General features: G+C 42.3%; 1 protein-coding gene across 2 annotated transcripts in view; it reads left to right on the top strand.

Moving 5' to 3' along the window:
• Window positions 1-17,615, top strand: part of Clint1 (clathrin interactor 1) — a 56,683-nt gene that overhangs the window by 17,921 nt on the left and 21,147 nt on the right. The window contains exons 2-5 of one of the 2 annotated variants that reach the window (XM_075992861.1): window positions 13,684-13,788; window positions 14,316-14,412; window positions 16,432-16,540; window positions 17,382-17,546. In XM_075992861.1, coding sequence (XP_075848976.1) covers window positions 13,684-13,788; window positions 14,316-14,412; window positions 16,432-16,540; window positions 17,382-17,546 — 476 coding nt within the window. Of the gene's footprint in view, window positions 1-13,664; window positions 13,789-14,315; window positions 14,413-16,431; window positions 16,541-17,381; window positions 17,547-17,615 lie in introns of those variants that run through there. The other variant, XM_075992860.1, reaches the window with a different exon arrangement.

The raw sequence follows: 17,615 nt of genomic DNA, 5'->3' as shown, positions 1-17,615 counted from the left end.
CTGATGTAGATGCTGGGAACTGAACTGTAGTCTCTGGAAGAGCAGCAAGCACTCTTAACTACCAGGTTTGTGTATTTAAAAAAAAAACAGTGAACAACAAATACAGCCGTTTTATAGGGGAGAGAGTGGAGCCAGGGATGCTGTGCTTTGCTGCAGATTTTCTGTGCTTTGGAGAGAACCCAAGAGTATTTATCACTATACAGGCAATGGCAGCTTTGCGCACTTCTTCCATGGGAACAGATTGTGCGGAGAACACATTTCCAGCATGGAAGGGTTTTAGTAAACAAGTTTCCATGCAAAGAAAGAGACGTGGAAGACTTTTCTTCATGTTTTAAATGGCGTCTGTGGTGATGCCTGGCTCTTCATGTAATACTCAGCATGAGGAGGGAGGAGGCTTAACTAAATGTTCGAGTATCCCATTAAGTTGTAGGTTTCTAATGTTGTTCTTCAGTTGTTTCTTTAAGACACAGCTCCTGCCACTGAGGTAATTTCAGGTGACAGACCAAATTCTATCCAAGCCCCAAATGACCCCTGGTTTTACGATATCTTTTAAAAGCAACATCAATAACCGTCCCCTACCATGTGGTGGTGTTCATTAGGACATTCCTGCATTCATCCTCTGTGTGCTTTGGGTGGATGTCTTTTAATCTCTTGATCTCACTTCTTTACCTTCCAGCCCACCTCTGTCCAATACAACTCAATTTCATTTATGCATTCCCTTCTCAAGTCAGATTTTATGTGTCCATTTACCTGTTTTTGATGGTAGAAATTGAACCTTAAGTCACCAGTGCATAAGAAACAGCAGTCAGTCCTTGTTCAATTTTGTAAAGTTATCATCATTAAAGTTAGCAAGAACCATGTGCTTGCTCCTAGGGAAAAAGGTAGAGTTAGGTTCTGTGAGCCTGAGCCACAACATTTGCTTCATTTGATCCATAACCTTCCAAAAGTGTGTTTCTGATGTAAGACACTTTTCTTAAATAATTTGATGTGCATTTGTGTTTTGCCTGTATGTCTATGTGAAGATGTTTGATTTTCTGGGTCTGGAGTTACAGCTAGTTGTGAACTGCCATATGGATGCTGGGAATTGAACCTGGGTCGTTGGAAGAGCAGAGTGCTCTAATCCACTGAGCCAACTCTCCAGTCCCAACCCTTAACTTTATATGTTGTATCTATCTCATTGAACCCCTGTACACAGCGTTGTAACTCACATACCTCTGTGAGGCACTGTCCAGCCCTCTTGGACTTAGAGCACCACTGAACAGCACTTGTGCACTGCCTTTGTGGGCTGTTTAAACAGCAGGATTGTGGAAACATGTTATTGAATAGACAACAGACATCTGTACTGAGTGAACGAGGGCACGGTGTTATCCTTGACCTCCACTGAGAACCAGTATGGTGGACACTGCTTTGCACAGACATGTCCACAAGAGATCAGGACAGCACATGACTGTTGGTTTTAGGGTTGCAGGTATACTTTAGTTTCTTAGTCAGTTTGCAAGTATGGAGTCCACACCACACCCTTGGCTGCTGCCCAACAATTAACAGCAAACTATAAAAACAGCAACCTTGGGAGGGGAGGGAGAGAGAGGAAACTGCAGTCGAGATGTAATATATGAGAGAAGAATTAAAAAGAAAGAAAAGGTACCAAAAACAAACAAAAACCCAGCGACCTTAAAAGCCCAACCAGAAAGCATCAGTTTTCTGCTGGTTGTCATGGGTGTGCTTAGTGGGCTGGTGTCTCCATTACTAGCCAACTTCATGTGACTGCACTTAAGCATACAAGTAACCAAGAAGAACCAGAGATCGCTGGAGATCAGAGCTGGTCAACAACTTTTCATCAGATGACCTAGAATGCTGTTCTCAACCTGTGGGTCAAGATCCCTCTGGGGTTGAATGACCTTTTCACAGGAGTCAAATCTCAGATATCCTGCGTATCAAATATTTACAGTAAGAATAATGACAGAAGCAAAATTATAGTTCGGAAGCAGCAGCAAAAATAATTTAGTTTTGGGGTCACCACAACTTGAGAAACTGTACTAAAAGGTCACAGCATTAGGAAGGTTGAGAATCACTGGGCTAGAGCACACTCTTTCTCTTTCTATCTTTGTTGGTTCTGGCTGCAGCTGAACTTGACACGATCCCTAGTAACTTTTGCTGTCTTTTAGCTTATTAACATTTTGACTAATTGAAGAGATGTTCAAACCAAATTTTTGTGTATGGTTTCCTTGAACTTTTCCAGCTCATGTAGGCTTGATATCAGGTGACAGAACTTTGGTCGGAACCAAAGAAATTCTAAACCAGCTGCCTAAGCAGGTTTCTTTCTAAGCCCTCGGGTTCACTGAGAAGCTCTGTGCTTTCCTGTCAGTGTGTGGTGTTGCAGATGGGGCTCTTACAGCCTTCGCTGTTTCTGCTTGCACACTTTGTCCCCAAGAGGGAGTTTAGTTAACTTTGGTTCTGCCTCATCTGCTTCATCCCCTGCTGTGTCCTCCTGTCACAGCCTCTTGTTTGTTTATTTACTTATTTTGTTGTTGGTGGTGGTGTTGTTTTGAGACTGTTCAGTAAAGGTTTGATATTTGCTGTCACCAAGCCTATTTCAGGACCTAGGGGTTTAAGTAAGCAGAATACTGTGTCATAGTCTTAAGTCCAGGGCAGGGGAAAGAAACAAGCAGGACACTTGTTTTTGTTTCAGATCAGTTGTAGAAGGCAGGTATAGATAGATGGACTCCACCTGTTTGGAGCACTGCAGGAAGGTTTTTTGGAGGAAGTGGCATTTGTAAAACCAAGTGCTAATGTGGTTAGCAGTAGAGCAAAGAACTTAAAAACAAAACCAAGAAAACCTAAGCAAGCAACCTAAAGATTGCTGAGTGTTGAAACTGGAGAGGTAAATTGTTATCCAACAAGAACCTTACTTCATGTCAAGCGACTTGGGTTTTGAGTTGAAAGCAAAGGGGGAGGGTGGCCTTTGCTAACTTTAAGTAAGACTTGTATATGATCAAGAGTTTGGCTCAAGTGTGGTAGGAATTTGTAAATAGACACAGAAAGACTAGACTAGTTAGGGCTTTTGGCAATCCAGGTGGGGAAAAGGTGGGCGAAAGAGGTAGAGAGGTGCGTTGTAGAGGAATGTAGAAGGCCAGGGAAAGACCTGGAGGATATGGACAGTTGGTGGAGATGTGAGGAGTCACCAGCAGCAGTGCTCAAGCTATTAGCTCAGGCAGGAGTGCCCACGGAAGCAAGAGGACAGTGCTTGAGGTTAACTTGGCCACCACCACAAGTTAAGGAGACTGAAAGGGCTTATTCCTGGTCAAAGGGAAGAGCTGTTTGCTTAATACAGAAGTGAACGAGTAGGCTGTAAGCATTCCAGCTGCTGCATGTAGCCTGCCCAGCCTTCTAATGAGCTCAGAACTCATATTACTCCTTGTCAAATAATACAAAGAAAAATATCACTCTGTTGTTTAAAAACAGCCCTGGTTTACAAAAATAATCATTTTTACTCTTGGGATTTGATGAAGTTAATTCTTTTGAAAACATCACATGCATCTTTAATTGGCATTTGTGAGCAATATTACATCTCTTCACGAGGGTGCAGGGCCCAGAGAAGTGCTGCTGGTCCAGAGTCAGGCCATGTGGAGGGGCCATCCATTCATCCCATTGAGTACTTTATTGCCTATCTGTTCAGTGCCAAATACAATTAGCACAGAGTGAAGGGGAAGGTGTTTGGCATAAAATGATTAAAGTGGTGATTAGAAATTAAAATGTAACTGGGTGGTGGTGGTGCACACCTCTAATCCCAGCACTTGGGAGACAGGGGCAGATGGATCTCTGTAAGTTCGAGGGCAGCTTGGTCTACAAGAGCTAGTTCCAGGACAGCTAGGGCTGTTGCACAGAGAAACCCTGTCATGAAAAGAAAAAAAGAAACGAAAGAAAAGAAATTAAAATATAGGAATTTTGAAGGGATTAAAGTAAAGGTTAAATGCCTTTAGCAAACCCCATGTGCTATGTAACATTAGCCCAGTTACAGCAGGGGTTAAGATGGCAGAGGGTTGGGGCAAAGAAGGTTGGGTGTGAGTGTGAAGTAAGCTAGCACAGCCATTACAGAGAATAGTATGGAGACTTAAAGCAAAAGTTAGGCATAAATGGGCTGAAGAGATGGCCCAGTGGTTAGAGCATGGCTGCACTTCCCAAAGGACCAGAGTTCAATTTCTAGCTTCCACTTCAGATTCAGAGGATCTGACACCCTCTTCAGGCCTTCTTGGGCACCAGGCATGCACATAGTACACAAATATACATACAGACAAAACACCTATACACAAAAGATTTTTTAAAGATACCTTAAAAAAACAAAAACCAAGCCAACCATATAACTCCATAGTCCCACTTGCAGGTGTATGTCCAAAGGAAATAGTCTGTTGATGAGATACACGGAGCTCTCATGTTTATTGAAGCATTCACAGCAGCCAAAACATGAAATCAGTTGTGTGCTTTGGTTGCTACACGAAGATGATGCACATTTCCACCATGGGATGTTCTTGTCTTATGCAGTATCATAGATGAAACTGGGGAACACGATGGGGGAAATGGGCTAGACACAGAGAAGCTGACTGCAGAAGTGGAAACTAGAGGGAATAGTGGTTAGCAGAGGCTGGGGAAAGAGGAAGAAATTGAGAGGAGATGAGTTTGTTGTTACAAAGATGCTCGGGACACTTTGTAATGGTGGCACATTCCAGTAATCTTAGCCTCAGGTGGTGGGTCAACCTGGACTATGTAGCAAGTTCCAGATAAGCCTAAACTACACAGTAAGATCGTGTCTTGGAGAAAGAGGCATAGGTGGTGTGAACCAGAGTACTTCCCAGCATGAGAAAGGGCCTAGGTTGGTCCCCAGCACAGTAGTCAATACAGGAATGGAGAAGGACAGGAAGGTTTGCTGACTGCGTCATCACGTTGTCACTGCTCACCGTGCGCCCAGAACAGGCCTTTTGAGGCCCACAGTGACGGGTGCGAGTCTTACCTGGTTGTTGCACGAGAGGGTCCCTTTGTTCCAGCCAGCTGGCTAGCTTACACCCAAAATAACCACACAGAAATTGTATTAATTAAATCACTGCCTGGCCCATTAGCTCTAGTCTCTTATTGGCTAACTCCCACATCTTGATTTAACCCATTTCTATAAATCTGTGTATTACCACAAGGTCATGGCTTACCAGGAAAGATTCAGCATGTCTGACCTGGCAGCTCTCAGACTCTGCTTTCTTCCTCCCAGAATTCAGTTCTGTCTTCTCTGCCTACCTAAGTTCAGCCCTATCAGGCCAAGCAGTTTCTTTATTGATTAATCAATGAAAGCAACACATAAACAAAAGGACCTCCTACACCACCTGGTGTATAACTGCATCAAAACATGAAGCTGTCTGCATGTGTGCAACTTTGTGTCAGTATAAAGTAAGGTAGGTAAGTAAAGCCAGCAAGTAGGGAAAGTGAAATGACACTCAGGAACAACTGAGATTTTTAAAAACACCACAAATAGGTGAAACTTGAGACAAGTTAAAAGGCTGAAATCTTAGCCCAAGAGTTAATTTTTTTTTTTTACTTTTATTATGTGTGTGCCTGGGTGTACATGTACACAAGCACACCATGACACACACTCGGATGACAGGGGACAGTGCAGAACTTGGTTGTTCTTCCAGATTGAGTTCAAGGATTGAACTCTGGTTGTCAGGCTTGGCAGCAAGCCCCCTTACCCACAGAGCCATCGTGTACTCCCAAAGAGTTGTCAGAATAAAAACTTAGGACTAAAGGGAAAGTTATTCCTACGAAGAAAAAAGGAAGAGTGAGGTGGACGTGTATTTGACACTTTGAAGAGGCACTTGTATTTACAGCAGTCATATTAAGGTGGGTTTGGGGACATTCAGACACGATGTTCAAGGAAAGAAATGTTATCTCAAAAGTGTGAGGAATGTACAGTGCTGTCACCTTTGGGGTGAGCCATTAGTCTAGGCGGGTCTCAGAAGCAGTACAGTTGGGAAGTTTCTCTGCATCCGGTGTTGCCTAGCTCCCCAGAGAACCCTCTTCTCAGGGCGTACCCGTCGTCAATCCCCAGTGACAATTTTCCCAGAACTGTTTAGACTGCTGTTTCAGAGGAAATAAAATGGTTTCAAATCTTTAAAGTAGCTGAGAAACATAAAAGGTTTTAAAAAGCAGAAAACAGAAATTGTTTGGGGTTGTGACTGTCATCCGTAGGGACTAGTGTCCTGGTGATGGCCAGATGTTCTGGCCAGAAGGTGAGAACAGCGAGCACAGCTGTCCATCTGTAGATGGGTGACTGCCGAACCAAGGAGCTGGGAAGATTCCCAGCAGTTATGTCTGTCCAGCCATCCAGCACTTGCTAGAAAATGGGGCAAAACTTGATACTGTTTTTTTTTTCTCTGTTTTTTTTTATTGTCTAAATAATATTAAACATTTTAAATTGGCCATCTCCATTCACCCCACTCTGCTCACTGGCATCTTGTTTGGAGCTTTGGTTTGGTTTTTGATTGGGGGGGGTGTCTTTTTCTCCACGTGCATATGTTTTTATATAGTTGTTAAACACATTCATAAAGTTTTGTGAGAACTTTTTCTGGGTAAGGGATTTCTCAGGATTGGAATTTTACCCACATGGGAGTTACTTCTTATTCTACTTCTTGAGGGTAATTATTCTGTTTTGCTAGCCATGATAAGCTTGATCTTTCAGTCTTAGCCGGCATGGTGCCTCTGTGGAAAAAAGTAACTTTGCCATGTCATGAGAGAAGCTGTTTGGTGATAGATTTTCTGTAAGTTTGCCTGAATCATAAAAGCAACACCCCTCCTAGGAAGTGAGCAGAGTTCCACACAAATCAGTAAGACCTAGTGACTATCCAGATATTTCATAGTATAATTTATGTCTTTGGAAAGGAAACTAGGTTTTATGGCACTTCTAAAACCCCTTATTCAGCCGCATGCCACATGGAGTAATTATATGGACATTGGTTTGGATATTTTAAGAGTTCAGACTTCTAATACTTTGGGTATTGGTTAGTTTTGGTAGTGCAAATTGAACCCAGGACCTTGTGCTGTACCACCAAACCATACTCCCAGCTTCTGCTAATTATTTTTTAAAAATTGAGTTTGACTTTGACTTTGAGTTATATGGCTATACATCTGTATACATTGTGGGTATGAGTGCAGTTGCCCAGTGAGTCCAAAAAGGAATGCCGGTACCAGGAGTTACAGGTAGTTGTGAGTTGTCAGAAGCGGGTGATGGAAAGCCCTCCGAGAGAACGGGAAGCACTCTTTACCGGAGAACCATCTCTCCAACGCTCTGCTAATTATTTATTTGTTTGTTTTTGAGACAGTCAGAATTAGGCATCACATGTATTCTTACCCTTCTGATGAGGGACTTTATAGTCAATTTCTTTGTGTTTGTGACCAGTTACTTGACAGACATCCCAGACAGGAAGGGGCTTGTTAGCTCATGGTCTCAGCAGTGCCAGGCCATTGGGACAAGGAGGAGGTGGAGCACAGAGATTCACATTCTAGCAGCCAGTAAAGATAGAGGACCTTTCCTAGTGACTGTCTTCTTCCAGAGAGACCTTGTCTTCTGTAGTTTCCAGAACCTCCTAAAATACGGTCACCAGCAGGGTTCAGGTTTTTGACACATGAGTCAGTAGGGTGTTTCATATTCAGTCCATATGAAGTCATATTTAGGGTTAAACACTCAACCTAAAACAGCAAGTGGATCAGAAAACTCAGCTAACTGCCTGTACATACTGTTTGGTCACCATAATAATGATGTATGGGGACTTAGTAAACGAGGAGACTGAGACATGCCAGTGATCGGTTTGTTTAGAGACCCAACAGTAGGTGTGTACCAGAGATATCAGTTCACTCCTCAGTAACTTAAGTCACTGATGGAGTAAATCTGTGTATTGCCTTGCTCTTATACAAAATGGCTGTAAACGATGAAGTAGCTTGATGAAAACACACATGTGTACAGTATCTTCTTTTACTGTGGCCTTGTGTTGTGGAGTAGTTCCTGGGGCCAAGGCCCGTGTTAAGTCTGAGAAAGGACTGCTGTCGGTTAGCTTGTTTTGCTTAGTGCTGCTCACCCCTGGAGAGTAAGGAAAGGGAAATGGCATCTTCCTACAGCTCAGGGTTTAGCTGCTGACACCAGGATGTTTTTCTTGGCTTGTCCCATTCATGTCATTTTCTTAGCACGTCTGTCTCATAAATTATTCAAGGATTTTCCTGAAAACTTGCCCGATTAAGTTACCATTTGCTGCAATCAGAAAGTTGGTGCTTTGTGGAAACAGAACTTCTAGTTACATTTTAGGACAGTTTTAGAGTGAGAAACGAGCAAACTGGTTTTTATGAATCTCAGAAATTTATACATGAGTTTGGTTACTATTGCCTGCTCCACACTGACATGAAGTGGTGGGGATTTTCCTGGAGTGTTAGATATGTGATCATTTAAGTGGGGGAACAAACACTTCTTTGATTCGCACAGTAAAATTACAGGGTTTTAGAATGAATGCTTCCTTCTTTGTTCCTTTCTTCCTTCCTTCAAGAGAGCATCTCACTGGCTCAGAGGTTAAGAGCATTGCCTGCTCTTCCAAAGGTCCTGAGTTCAATTCCCAGCAACCACATGGTGGCTCACAACCATCTGTAATGGGGTTTGGTGCCCTCTTCTGGCCTGCAGACATAAAGACAGAATATTGCATAATAAATAAATAAATAAATAAATAAATAAATAAATAAATAAATAAATAAATAAATAAATAAATAAATAAATATTTTTAAAAAAGACAGCATCTCACAATACAGAATGCAGGCTGGCTTCACAACTTGGAGTCCTTGTAGGTGCTGGATTACAGATATAGGTCAACATGCCCAACTTGGAATGCTTATTTTTTACTCTTGGAAGTTTTAGAGAAAGACAGTTTAGAACCAGAAGAGAAAGTATTAGGTGGTGTCATCCGTCCATGTCAGCGGCAGCTAAGTTAACAGATTATTCTCTGACATTGCATTTACCTCTGTGCTAAATTCTAAAACGCAATAGTTTCTTACTAGACTTTCTGTTGAAAGTTTTCATTTTTAGTAAAAAATTGGAAAGTTTACAAAACAAAGACATAGTTTATACTTCTGTCATGACCCGAATATACTGTGTGGGGTTGGGAACAAGTCTATTATTGTGTTCCACCTCACAGCTCAGGGTGATTTCCAATCTGGGGGCCTTGGGGAAAACTGTCTCAGAGTCATCTCTGGGGACTGAGAGATGGCTCAGCTCTTCAGAGCCCCTGTGCCTGCAGGGAACTTGAGTTAACTCCGGGATCCAGTGCCCTCTTCTGGCCTCAGTGAGTATGCTTACATAGACATATACACGAGGTTTGTGTCAGCTCTGTAGAGTCAATGAGTAAAGTGTACTAATCATAAAAATGTCTTGTTTTGAGAAATAAAAATGTAAGTAGCTTTAAATATGGGCCACCCCGTAGCGAGAAAATAGCATTATTCACCGCCTGCTCCCAGGGCCTTTGTAGCCATTGCATTGTTCAGACAAAGGGTATAGTCTTCAGGTTAGGGCTTTGCCCTGAAAGTTTACTTTATTCTCACTTACAGTGTATTGTTAGGGATCACCTATGGAAAAAAGATGAGTCTGCTTCTGCAGGTTGTCCTCTGACTGCCATGTAACACAGAGAAAGAGAGAACATGTATTGTAAGAGAGGAAAAAAAATTGTTTTTATCTCTTTTTTTTTAAAAAGAAAGACTTATTATTTATTTGTATGTGTGTTTTGGTGCTGCAAAAAGTCAAAAAGGCATCAGGTCCCCTGCAGCTGGAGTTGCAGGAACTTGGTGAGCGGACTGCATACCTGAGTGCTGGGAACTGGACACTGGTCCTCTGCTAAAGCAGAAAGTGCTAACTGGTAACCCTTGAGCCATCTTTCTAACTCCCACTTGCTCCTTCTTTAATAGATGCTTACAAAACAAAAGCAATTCAGTAGCTGAGAGTGTATCTTTAAACATAATTTCAACTTTAAGTTCTTCGAGCAGTACAGTACCCATACTTGATGTCTTCTTCTGTTAATTGGGGTGCTGTAACATTTAAAGAAATTTTATGAGGCAGAGTCTTAACAGCATAGCCCAGCCTGCTGTGTTGATCCTGATCCTGTTGCCTCTGTCTCCAGGTGGGTGTTGCAGAAGTGAGACATGGGCATTTATCAGGAAACATAACTTTCACAAAACTTCATTATCAGAATGTCCTTTTGAAGTTCTTCTGGCATAGACATCTTAAGAGGTTACTTAGATGTAGACTTAATTCTCAGTTCCTGTTTTAAAAATATTATTCCAGTTGCAGGAACGTAAGTTTGTGCACTGCCTTATTCACATAACACTAGGTGACATACTTCAGTCGCTGCTTTGTGGCACTCACTGTCCAGGTAAAGGAACACTGGATGTGCAGGTAGTATCCTTGTTGCTCATCCTCATGTCTCTAACCTGTAATAGTTAAAATGTAGCCAACTGTGACACAGAATTTGGAGTGCATTTTAGTAACATTGTATAGTTTCCCTCGGTTAGTAATGCTTGTGGGGATGACTTAGGAAAATCTGAGACAGAATGAAGAAAATACTGTTACTTGAAACTGTTGCTTGGAACTAAGTTATTGGGTCCGTTTCTGGCTGTCTTTCTATCTTAAACTTGTACACTTGAATATGACAAAACACATTTAGAGGTCTAATGTTTCATGATCTTGGGATGAGCAAAGTTGTAAGCTTTGACTTAAAGGGTGATGGCCTATGAGGGTCCAAACCCATTTGACCCCATTTGGAAAAGAGAGAGAGAGAGAAACAGGCAGACAGACAGACAGAAGGAGAAGTGAGTGCTTGGTACCACATTGTTTGTTCATTCACAGTTGGTCCTGAGTTTTCTCCACACTTCTCTTGGCTTATATTTTTAAGTAAATCATGTTCTTGAAAATGCCTTAGAGAATATCACTTGTTGCCGCTCATGTCCCCCTTATGGTTTTGCTGACCATGGCTCGGAAGCGGCGGTACCTTGCTTCCTTTGGGAGTTCTGCCCCTGTAACCGGGACACGGACTGTGCAAGGAAAACAACTTGATTTTTTACTCTTCTCAGGTGGTCAGGGAATGGGGAATGAAGAGCAGGGCCACTGTTTAAAGGCTGTCTCTGTAGTGCCGCCCTTCAGAAGAGGGTGGTGGTGAGACTTGTCCTGTTCTTTTCACCTTCTGAAAGAGCTTCAGTCCAGAGTTTGAGCTCAGATTGCTACAAGCCCAGAAACTCATTGATTCACAGTTGCCCAGGTCCTGGGAAGCTGTTTCCAGCTTAGCCAAATTCAGACGGTTTTCTAGAATTTGTATGTCCAAACACTGATTAGAGAGCCCCTCCAGCAACTGAAACAGTCAGGGACATATGTCTCTGTCCATCTTAGGAAGATCTAGAATTAAGCTACCTGGGATTAAAGTTGTTTCTAATTTTTATTTTTGAAGGGAGTTGTTTTCCATTTTTAAAATGTTACTGATGTTAAGAATAGGTCCAACATTGAGAGCATCCAAATAACAAAGGGTTATGCTGCTTTTACCTTTTTAGAAACTGGTACTTTGAAATGCATGGAATGAGGCCTAACTACAGTGTTCTTTGTTTTGTTTTAGTTAAGACTTACTTCTGAGTTAGTGAAACTGAAAAAAAAAGTATTATTTTTGCTCATTTCTGAAAGCAACAGTTTTATTGAAAAATAGCTTTAGAACAGTGTTCTTGTGGAAGTATTAGATTTTTGCTATCATAGTAACAACATAGGATACTTCTGTGGGTGTCTTTTATAACCAACATTATGTTTTAATGGCTCCCATTGTTTTTTAGCTAAGGAAATGAGGAAATTCTTAAATTGCTGGCCCTTTGCCACCTCTCCTAAACACAGAGGGCTCCAGCATGCAGGCCTTGAGCTAAGAGCCTTTGAAAGGTTCTCGTTTGCCCATGGGCCTCTTCAGGAGCAAGGGAAGCAGTGTTGTGGGAGCCTCAGCACTGCTGACTGCTCTGGCTCTGGTGGGACTGCCAGCTGCATGAGTGCAAACCCTTCATCCTTGAGCGGAAAGCTCTGTAACGAAGTGCAAGGTGGAGTGTAATCCTAATTGGTACTGCTCACTTTCCCAGCTACATTTGGATGCATGCTACATGGCCCGCAGCCATGGAGTCTTCAGCCACCAGGATAAACTATAGTGTGAAATATATTGTTTTGTAGCATCTTATATTGCAGACCTGGTTTTGGCTGACTCACTTTTGTTTTTTTCCATTGTTGATAAAATTAAGGAGAAGAGGGACACTACTATTTATTCATAAATTGTTGTCAACACAATCATCACTGGAATTTTAGGAAAATTTGTTAATAGTCTTCAAGGGCAGCAGGAGTCGTGGGATCTCAAGAAATAACTTGTAGTCACGCTATCAGACATTGGTGCAGTCGGAAGAAGTGTCCAGGATATATATATATATATATATCTGATATGGATCTGTTTATTGGTATCTTACCCAGGCTACAGTACTTGAAGGAATGAATAAGATTTAAAAGGTCTCCTTCCTTATTTAGAAAACAGCTTGGGTGGGGGGGGGGTAGTTCGAGACAGGATTTCTCTGTGTAGTCCTGGCTGTATTGAAAATCACTTTGTAGACCAGATTGACCTCAAACTCAGAAATCCGCCTGCTCTGCCTAACCAGTGCCAGGATTAAAGGCATGAGCTGCCACTTCTGGACTTAGAAAACAACTTTTTGATGACTTTTAAAAAACTACATAGCGGACGGAGGAGAAATGCCTCCCCTTACCTATTGCCCCTTGCTGCCTGTGGCAGCTGGGAGAGCTGGCCCTTGGGTCGTGAGAGTGGAAAAGCTAGGCCTGCCCCTCACCAGCTGCAGCACTCAGGAGAGCAGATCCTGTCGATAGGGGTGGGGAGAAAGGCAGAGGTGAGCTGGCCCTGAGGCTGTGAGAGCAGAACCATTCCCGCCCCTTGCTGCTTACTGCATAGGGTGAGCTAGTCAAGGAGGTGCTAGAGAGCTCGCCCAGGTGAAGTACACGAGGGAGAGAATAGAATTCCTGTAAACACGAAACTAAATTCTTGTAAAGCACAACTGGTGAGGAAATTGACTTCTTAGTTCCGTGATCTATTCTAGCATGTTCAGTTGTCTGTGAGATTTGGTTCAAGCTGTTTCTCCTGGGCTCATACCAGGGCTGATGGGATCTCTCGCCTGTGTTCTTGAAAGTAAAATCTTCCTGGATAACTTTATTTTTTAAGATTTATTTATTTATTATGTATACAACATTCTGCCTCGATGTATGCCCACATGCCAGAGGAGGGCGCCAGATCTCAGTACAGATGGTTGTAAGCCACCATGTGGTTGCTGAGAATTGAACTCAGGACCTCTGGAAGAGCAGCCAGTGCTCTTAACCTCTGAGCCATCTCTCCAGCCCTTCCTAGGATAACTTAAGCCTGAAATGTGGTGTCCTTGGGGTGGCCTGTGCACAGAGACGCCCTCTGCCCCACCCCATAGAGGCCACTCATTAGGACATATACAGCACTAGTATCATGATTAAGTTTTCATGTGTTGCTCAGCTTTGATGCTAATCTTTGTGTATGTATGTGTGTGTGCATTCACACGTGTGCATTGTTTTCTCTACAGCACCAATGTGGTTATGAATTATTCAGAGATTGAGTCTAAAGTTCGAGAAGCAACGAATGATGATCCTTGGGGACCTTCTGGGCAGCTCATGGGAGAGATTGCCAAGTAAGTGGTGATTTGACTCAACAGCGCAGGAAGAATCAAAGTGTCTTTACACAGAAAGTGAAGTTTGCTTTCAGGTTTAAACTGTTGAACAACAGTCATACATTCTGCATATCCATTTTGATCATGGTGTGGAGAGTTTTATTTAGATTCCATTCCTATTAAAAATTAGCTTTTAAAAATGTGTCCGTCAAGTTTAGAGATTCACTAGAATTCTCATGGAAATTTTGAAGAATACATATAAATGATTTAAAGTAAAAGTCAATAAAGTTTTTCTTTCTTGATAATAATGTGGGGCACCGAGGCCGTGAGTGAAAAGCTTGCAGCATGACACAGTGCTTTCTGGTCTTATAGATGTTCTGGATGCTGCGCAGAATAAGAGGAGCCGTATTTAGCAAGAATGTCATTGAAATTTGATTTAGGCTTATTTTTTAAGCTATTTGGGTAATCTAAAGGACCTAGAGCAAGCCTGCCACCTACTGTCAAAGTTAACCTACTACAAATGCTTAAGGAAAACTCCTTTCTTGCAGGGCTACTTTTATGTACGAACAGTTCCCAGAACTTATGAACATGCTTTGGTCCCGAATGCTGAAAGACAACAAAAAGAACTGGAGAAGAGTTTATAAGGTACGGTGGGGGCCACAGAGTGAGTGTTGACAGCTTACAAGCGGCTGCTGTCCACTAAGTCCAGACTTGCCGCAGTCACACGAGAGTGGCTGTGCCTGCTTTGTTTCCGTCACAAGCAGCTCTTCATACTACAGAGGGTTTGCATACTTGTGTTCTTTTAAATATGGAAGGTTTTTATTATCTCTTCAATTTTTTCCCTACTAAATTATTTGGATATTTCTGAGAACTGAATCTGTAGTCATATACATGTTTACTACGTAAGCATTTGAGATTAAAAGCGAGTCTCATGTTTGTCACTTCTGTGTAAACTTTGTTTAATTTATGGCTGTGTTGTGATAGTGCTCAGGACAGCGAAGGACACTGGTTGGTACTGTGACATGTGTAGGTTGCTGACACTTCCATTGTGCAAGCACTGTCTGTCAGGTTCATTTCATTTCACTTCGATTTCTGTATTTCTAAAACAAGGTGATAGGCTTTCTCTTTCATCATGTTTTCCTGCTCCTCAAATTTTATTTCCAGTGCACGCTGTGTGCCAAATAGGATTTATATTAACATGCTGCTTGCCAAAGCAGTGCTCACATTTGAAACTTCAGATATTTTGGCTCTTGGGATTCAAAACCTGTTTCAGGTGGAGGTTTTTGTTGTGGATGTGTGGGTATTGCACATGAGTGTGTTTGAATGTGTGTGGAGGCCAGAGCGCTGCCTCGTGTCTTCCTCAGGCGTTCCACATTAGCTTCTGAGCCGGGGCTCACTGAACTCAGAGCTTTCTGACTCAGCTAGTGCAGCCAGCTTGCCATGGGACCCTGTTTCCTGAACACTAGGATTAGGTGGCAGCCAGGCCTGCCTGGCTATTTACGTGGGTGATAGGGAGCCAAACTTCTGTTTCCATGTTGGCATGGTTCTGTATCATGAAACCTCCCCAGCTATCACTCCCCATTCTATGAATTTTTTAGAGGGGTCCGGAGACAACAAAGTCTCTCTGTGTAATCCTGGTTGATTTTGAACTCATAGAAATCTGGCTGCTTCTACCTCCCACTGGAATTAAAGGTGTGTGCCGTCACGTCCAACAAATTCTGGTTTTTTTTATGGTATTTTTTTCTAAGATATTCTCTGGAATTTCTATAAATTTTATAAATTTCTCTAAAATGAGGGCTTTTAAATATTGTTGGACTTCTTTTCAAAAAACTGTGGAATCTGAGTATGGTGACATAGGGCTGTAACCTCAGCACTTAGGAGACTGAGGCAGGAGGATTACTGTGAGCTAGAGGCCGTCCAGGACTGCATGGCAAGACCCTGTCTCAAAACCAACCCCCAAAACTGAGTAGTAAAATGTAGGTTTGTACTCTTGGTTTTATCATCCTGCAGAGACCCTCAGGCATCGAATGCTTGTGAAATGAAGGTTCACTTGAGAAAGAAAAGAGTGTTCCTGCTGTGTTCACAAGACTGCAAGAGCCTGTCTGCCTAGTTCAGCAGAGAAGCCACGCCCCTTAGCACCCCTGAAGTTGACATTTCAGCAAAGTGTTCTCAAACTCTCAATTTTTCTTTTGTGGGCTTTTTGGTTTTGAAACCTTACTAGCTTCAAAATGAGATTTTATATGAGGACAGTGGTGCAGGGTCCTGTAGAGACAGAAGGATCTCCCCAAGTCCCTGGTATTTGACTCTGTAATGCCCACAGTGAAAGCTGGGCCAGTCCCCCAAGTCTCCAGGTTCATTTAAATCACACACTTAGTGTTGAATGTCAGAATTACTGGGTGTTTTGTTTTTGTTTTTATTTTTTAAAAAATTTGAATTAAAGTGGCCAATGACTAGGTAGTTTGTAATTATTAACTAGTTATCAGAGGAACTTCAGGTTGAAGTTCAAACTGTTTTGGTCAAACGGTAATGAAAGGGCACACTCCTTACCACTAACATGAAGTTTTCCCGTCTAGTAATATTGGGGTTTTGTGTTTGTGTAGCTGTGTACCAGAGCTCTTCTAGAGCTTATTCCATTAAGTCATTTGGTGCTTTATATTTCCACAGTCGTTGCTGCTCCTCGCTTACCTCATAAGAAATGGATCGGAGCGAGTTGTTACAAGCGCCAGAGAGCACATTTATGATTTGCGATCCCTGGAAAATTACCACTTTGTAGGTGAGCAATAGAAAACCCTCATAAGCAAATTAAAACAGTAGTTGGAGTTGTCAGTCATCTGAACCAGCTTGGAAGCTTCTCTGCTCTAATTAGCATGTGACTCTTGCTGGTTATGTGACGAGTGCAGAATCCAAGGCGTGGGCCCTAGAGTATTAATTAGTGGAGACAGGAGCTTGCAGAAAGGACTGGCTAATAACAACAGAACCAACACAACATGAGTGTTGGGGTTTATATTAAAATATGCACTGGTGACTGGTCCCCTGTGGTGTCCATAAAGGAATAGCTTTAATCATGTGGGAAGAGAAGGTTAGAGCTCCAAAACACACACATCTGTTTGAAGCTAGTCCCTCCCACCAGATAGTATTTACTGGGCTCGACAGCAGGACAGAGTATGTTCTGAATGTGAAAGCGGCAAAGGGCGGCTAGCGTTTCATTTTGTACCCTGCTTTACTTGTAATAACTGTAAAATGTCAGGGTTTAGCTATACTGAGTCCTAGTTAGTGTTCCCAAACTTGGGGAAATCAAGATACTTGGTACTTTGGGATCATCAGAATGTTAAAAGTGAGTAGTTCCTTTTTTAGTCGTTAAAATGTGATAGAAAACACTTTCGGGTCTCTGCACCCCACATGTCACATTTGCAATTCTTTCAGTGGCTCTTAGGTTGATCCTGTCTAGTTGTGATCTAGGTCATCAAGTCCAGTTAGAATTTAATGTCATAATCTGCCTCCTTAAAAAATTTGAAATTAGTTTTGTAGCTGTTTTCATTTCAATTCTGTTCTGAAACAGTCGGTACACACTAAGAGAGTTCTTAAAATTTGCTTTCTCCCTTACTGTCCTCAAGATGAACACGGCAAGGATCAAGGCATCAACATTCGACAGAAAGTAAAGGAGCTAGTTGAATTTGCACAGGATGATGACAGGCTTCGAGAAGAGCGAAAGAAAGCAAAGAAGAACAAAGACAAGTATGTTGGAGTCTCCTCAGACAGCGTTGGCGGATTCAGATACAGTGAGTATCAGGGCCAGGCCATAACCACCCAGGCCTCCACTTACTTAGCCTTGGGTGTATTTTAAATCA

Source organism: Microtus pennsylvanicus, chromosome 11 (assembly GCF_037038515.1).
Source record: "Microtus pennsylvanicus isolate mMicPen1 chromosome 11, mMicPen1.hap1, whole genome shotgun sequence".
NCBI classification, from domain to species: Eukaryota; Metazoa; Chordata; class Mammalia; order Rodentia; family Cricetidae; genus Microtus; species Microtus pennsylvanicus.
The sequence above is the reverse complement of the archived record's forward strand: the minus strand, read 5'-3'. Positions and strand labels throughout refer to the sequence as shown.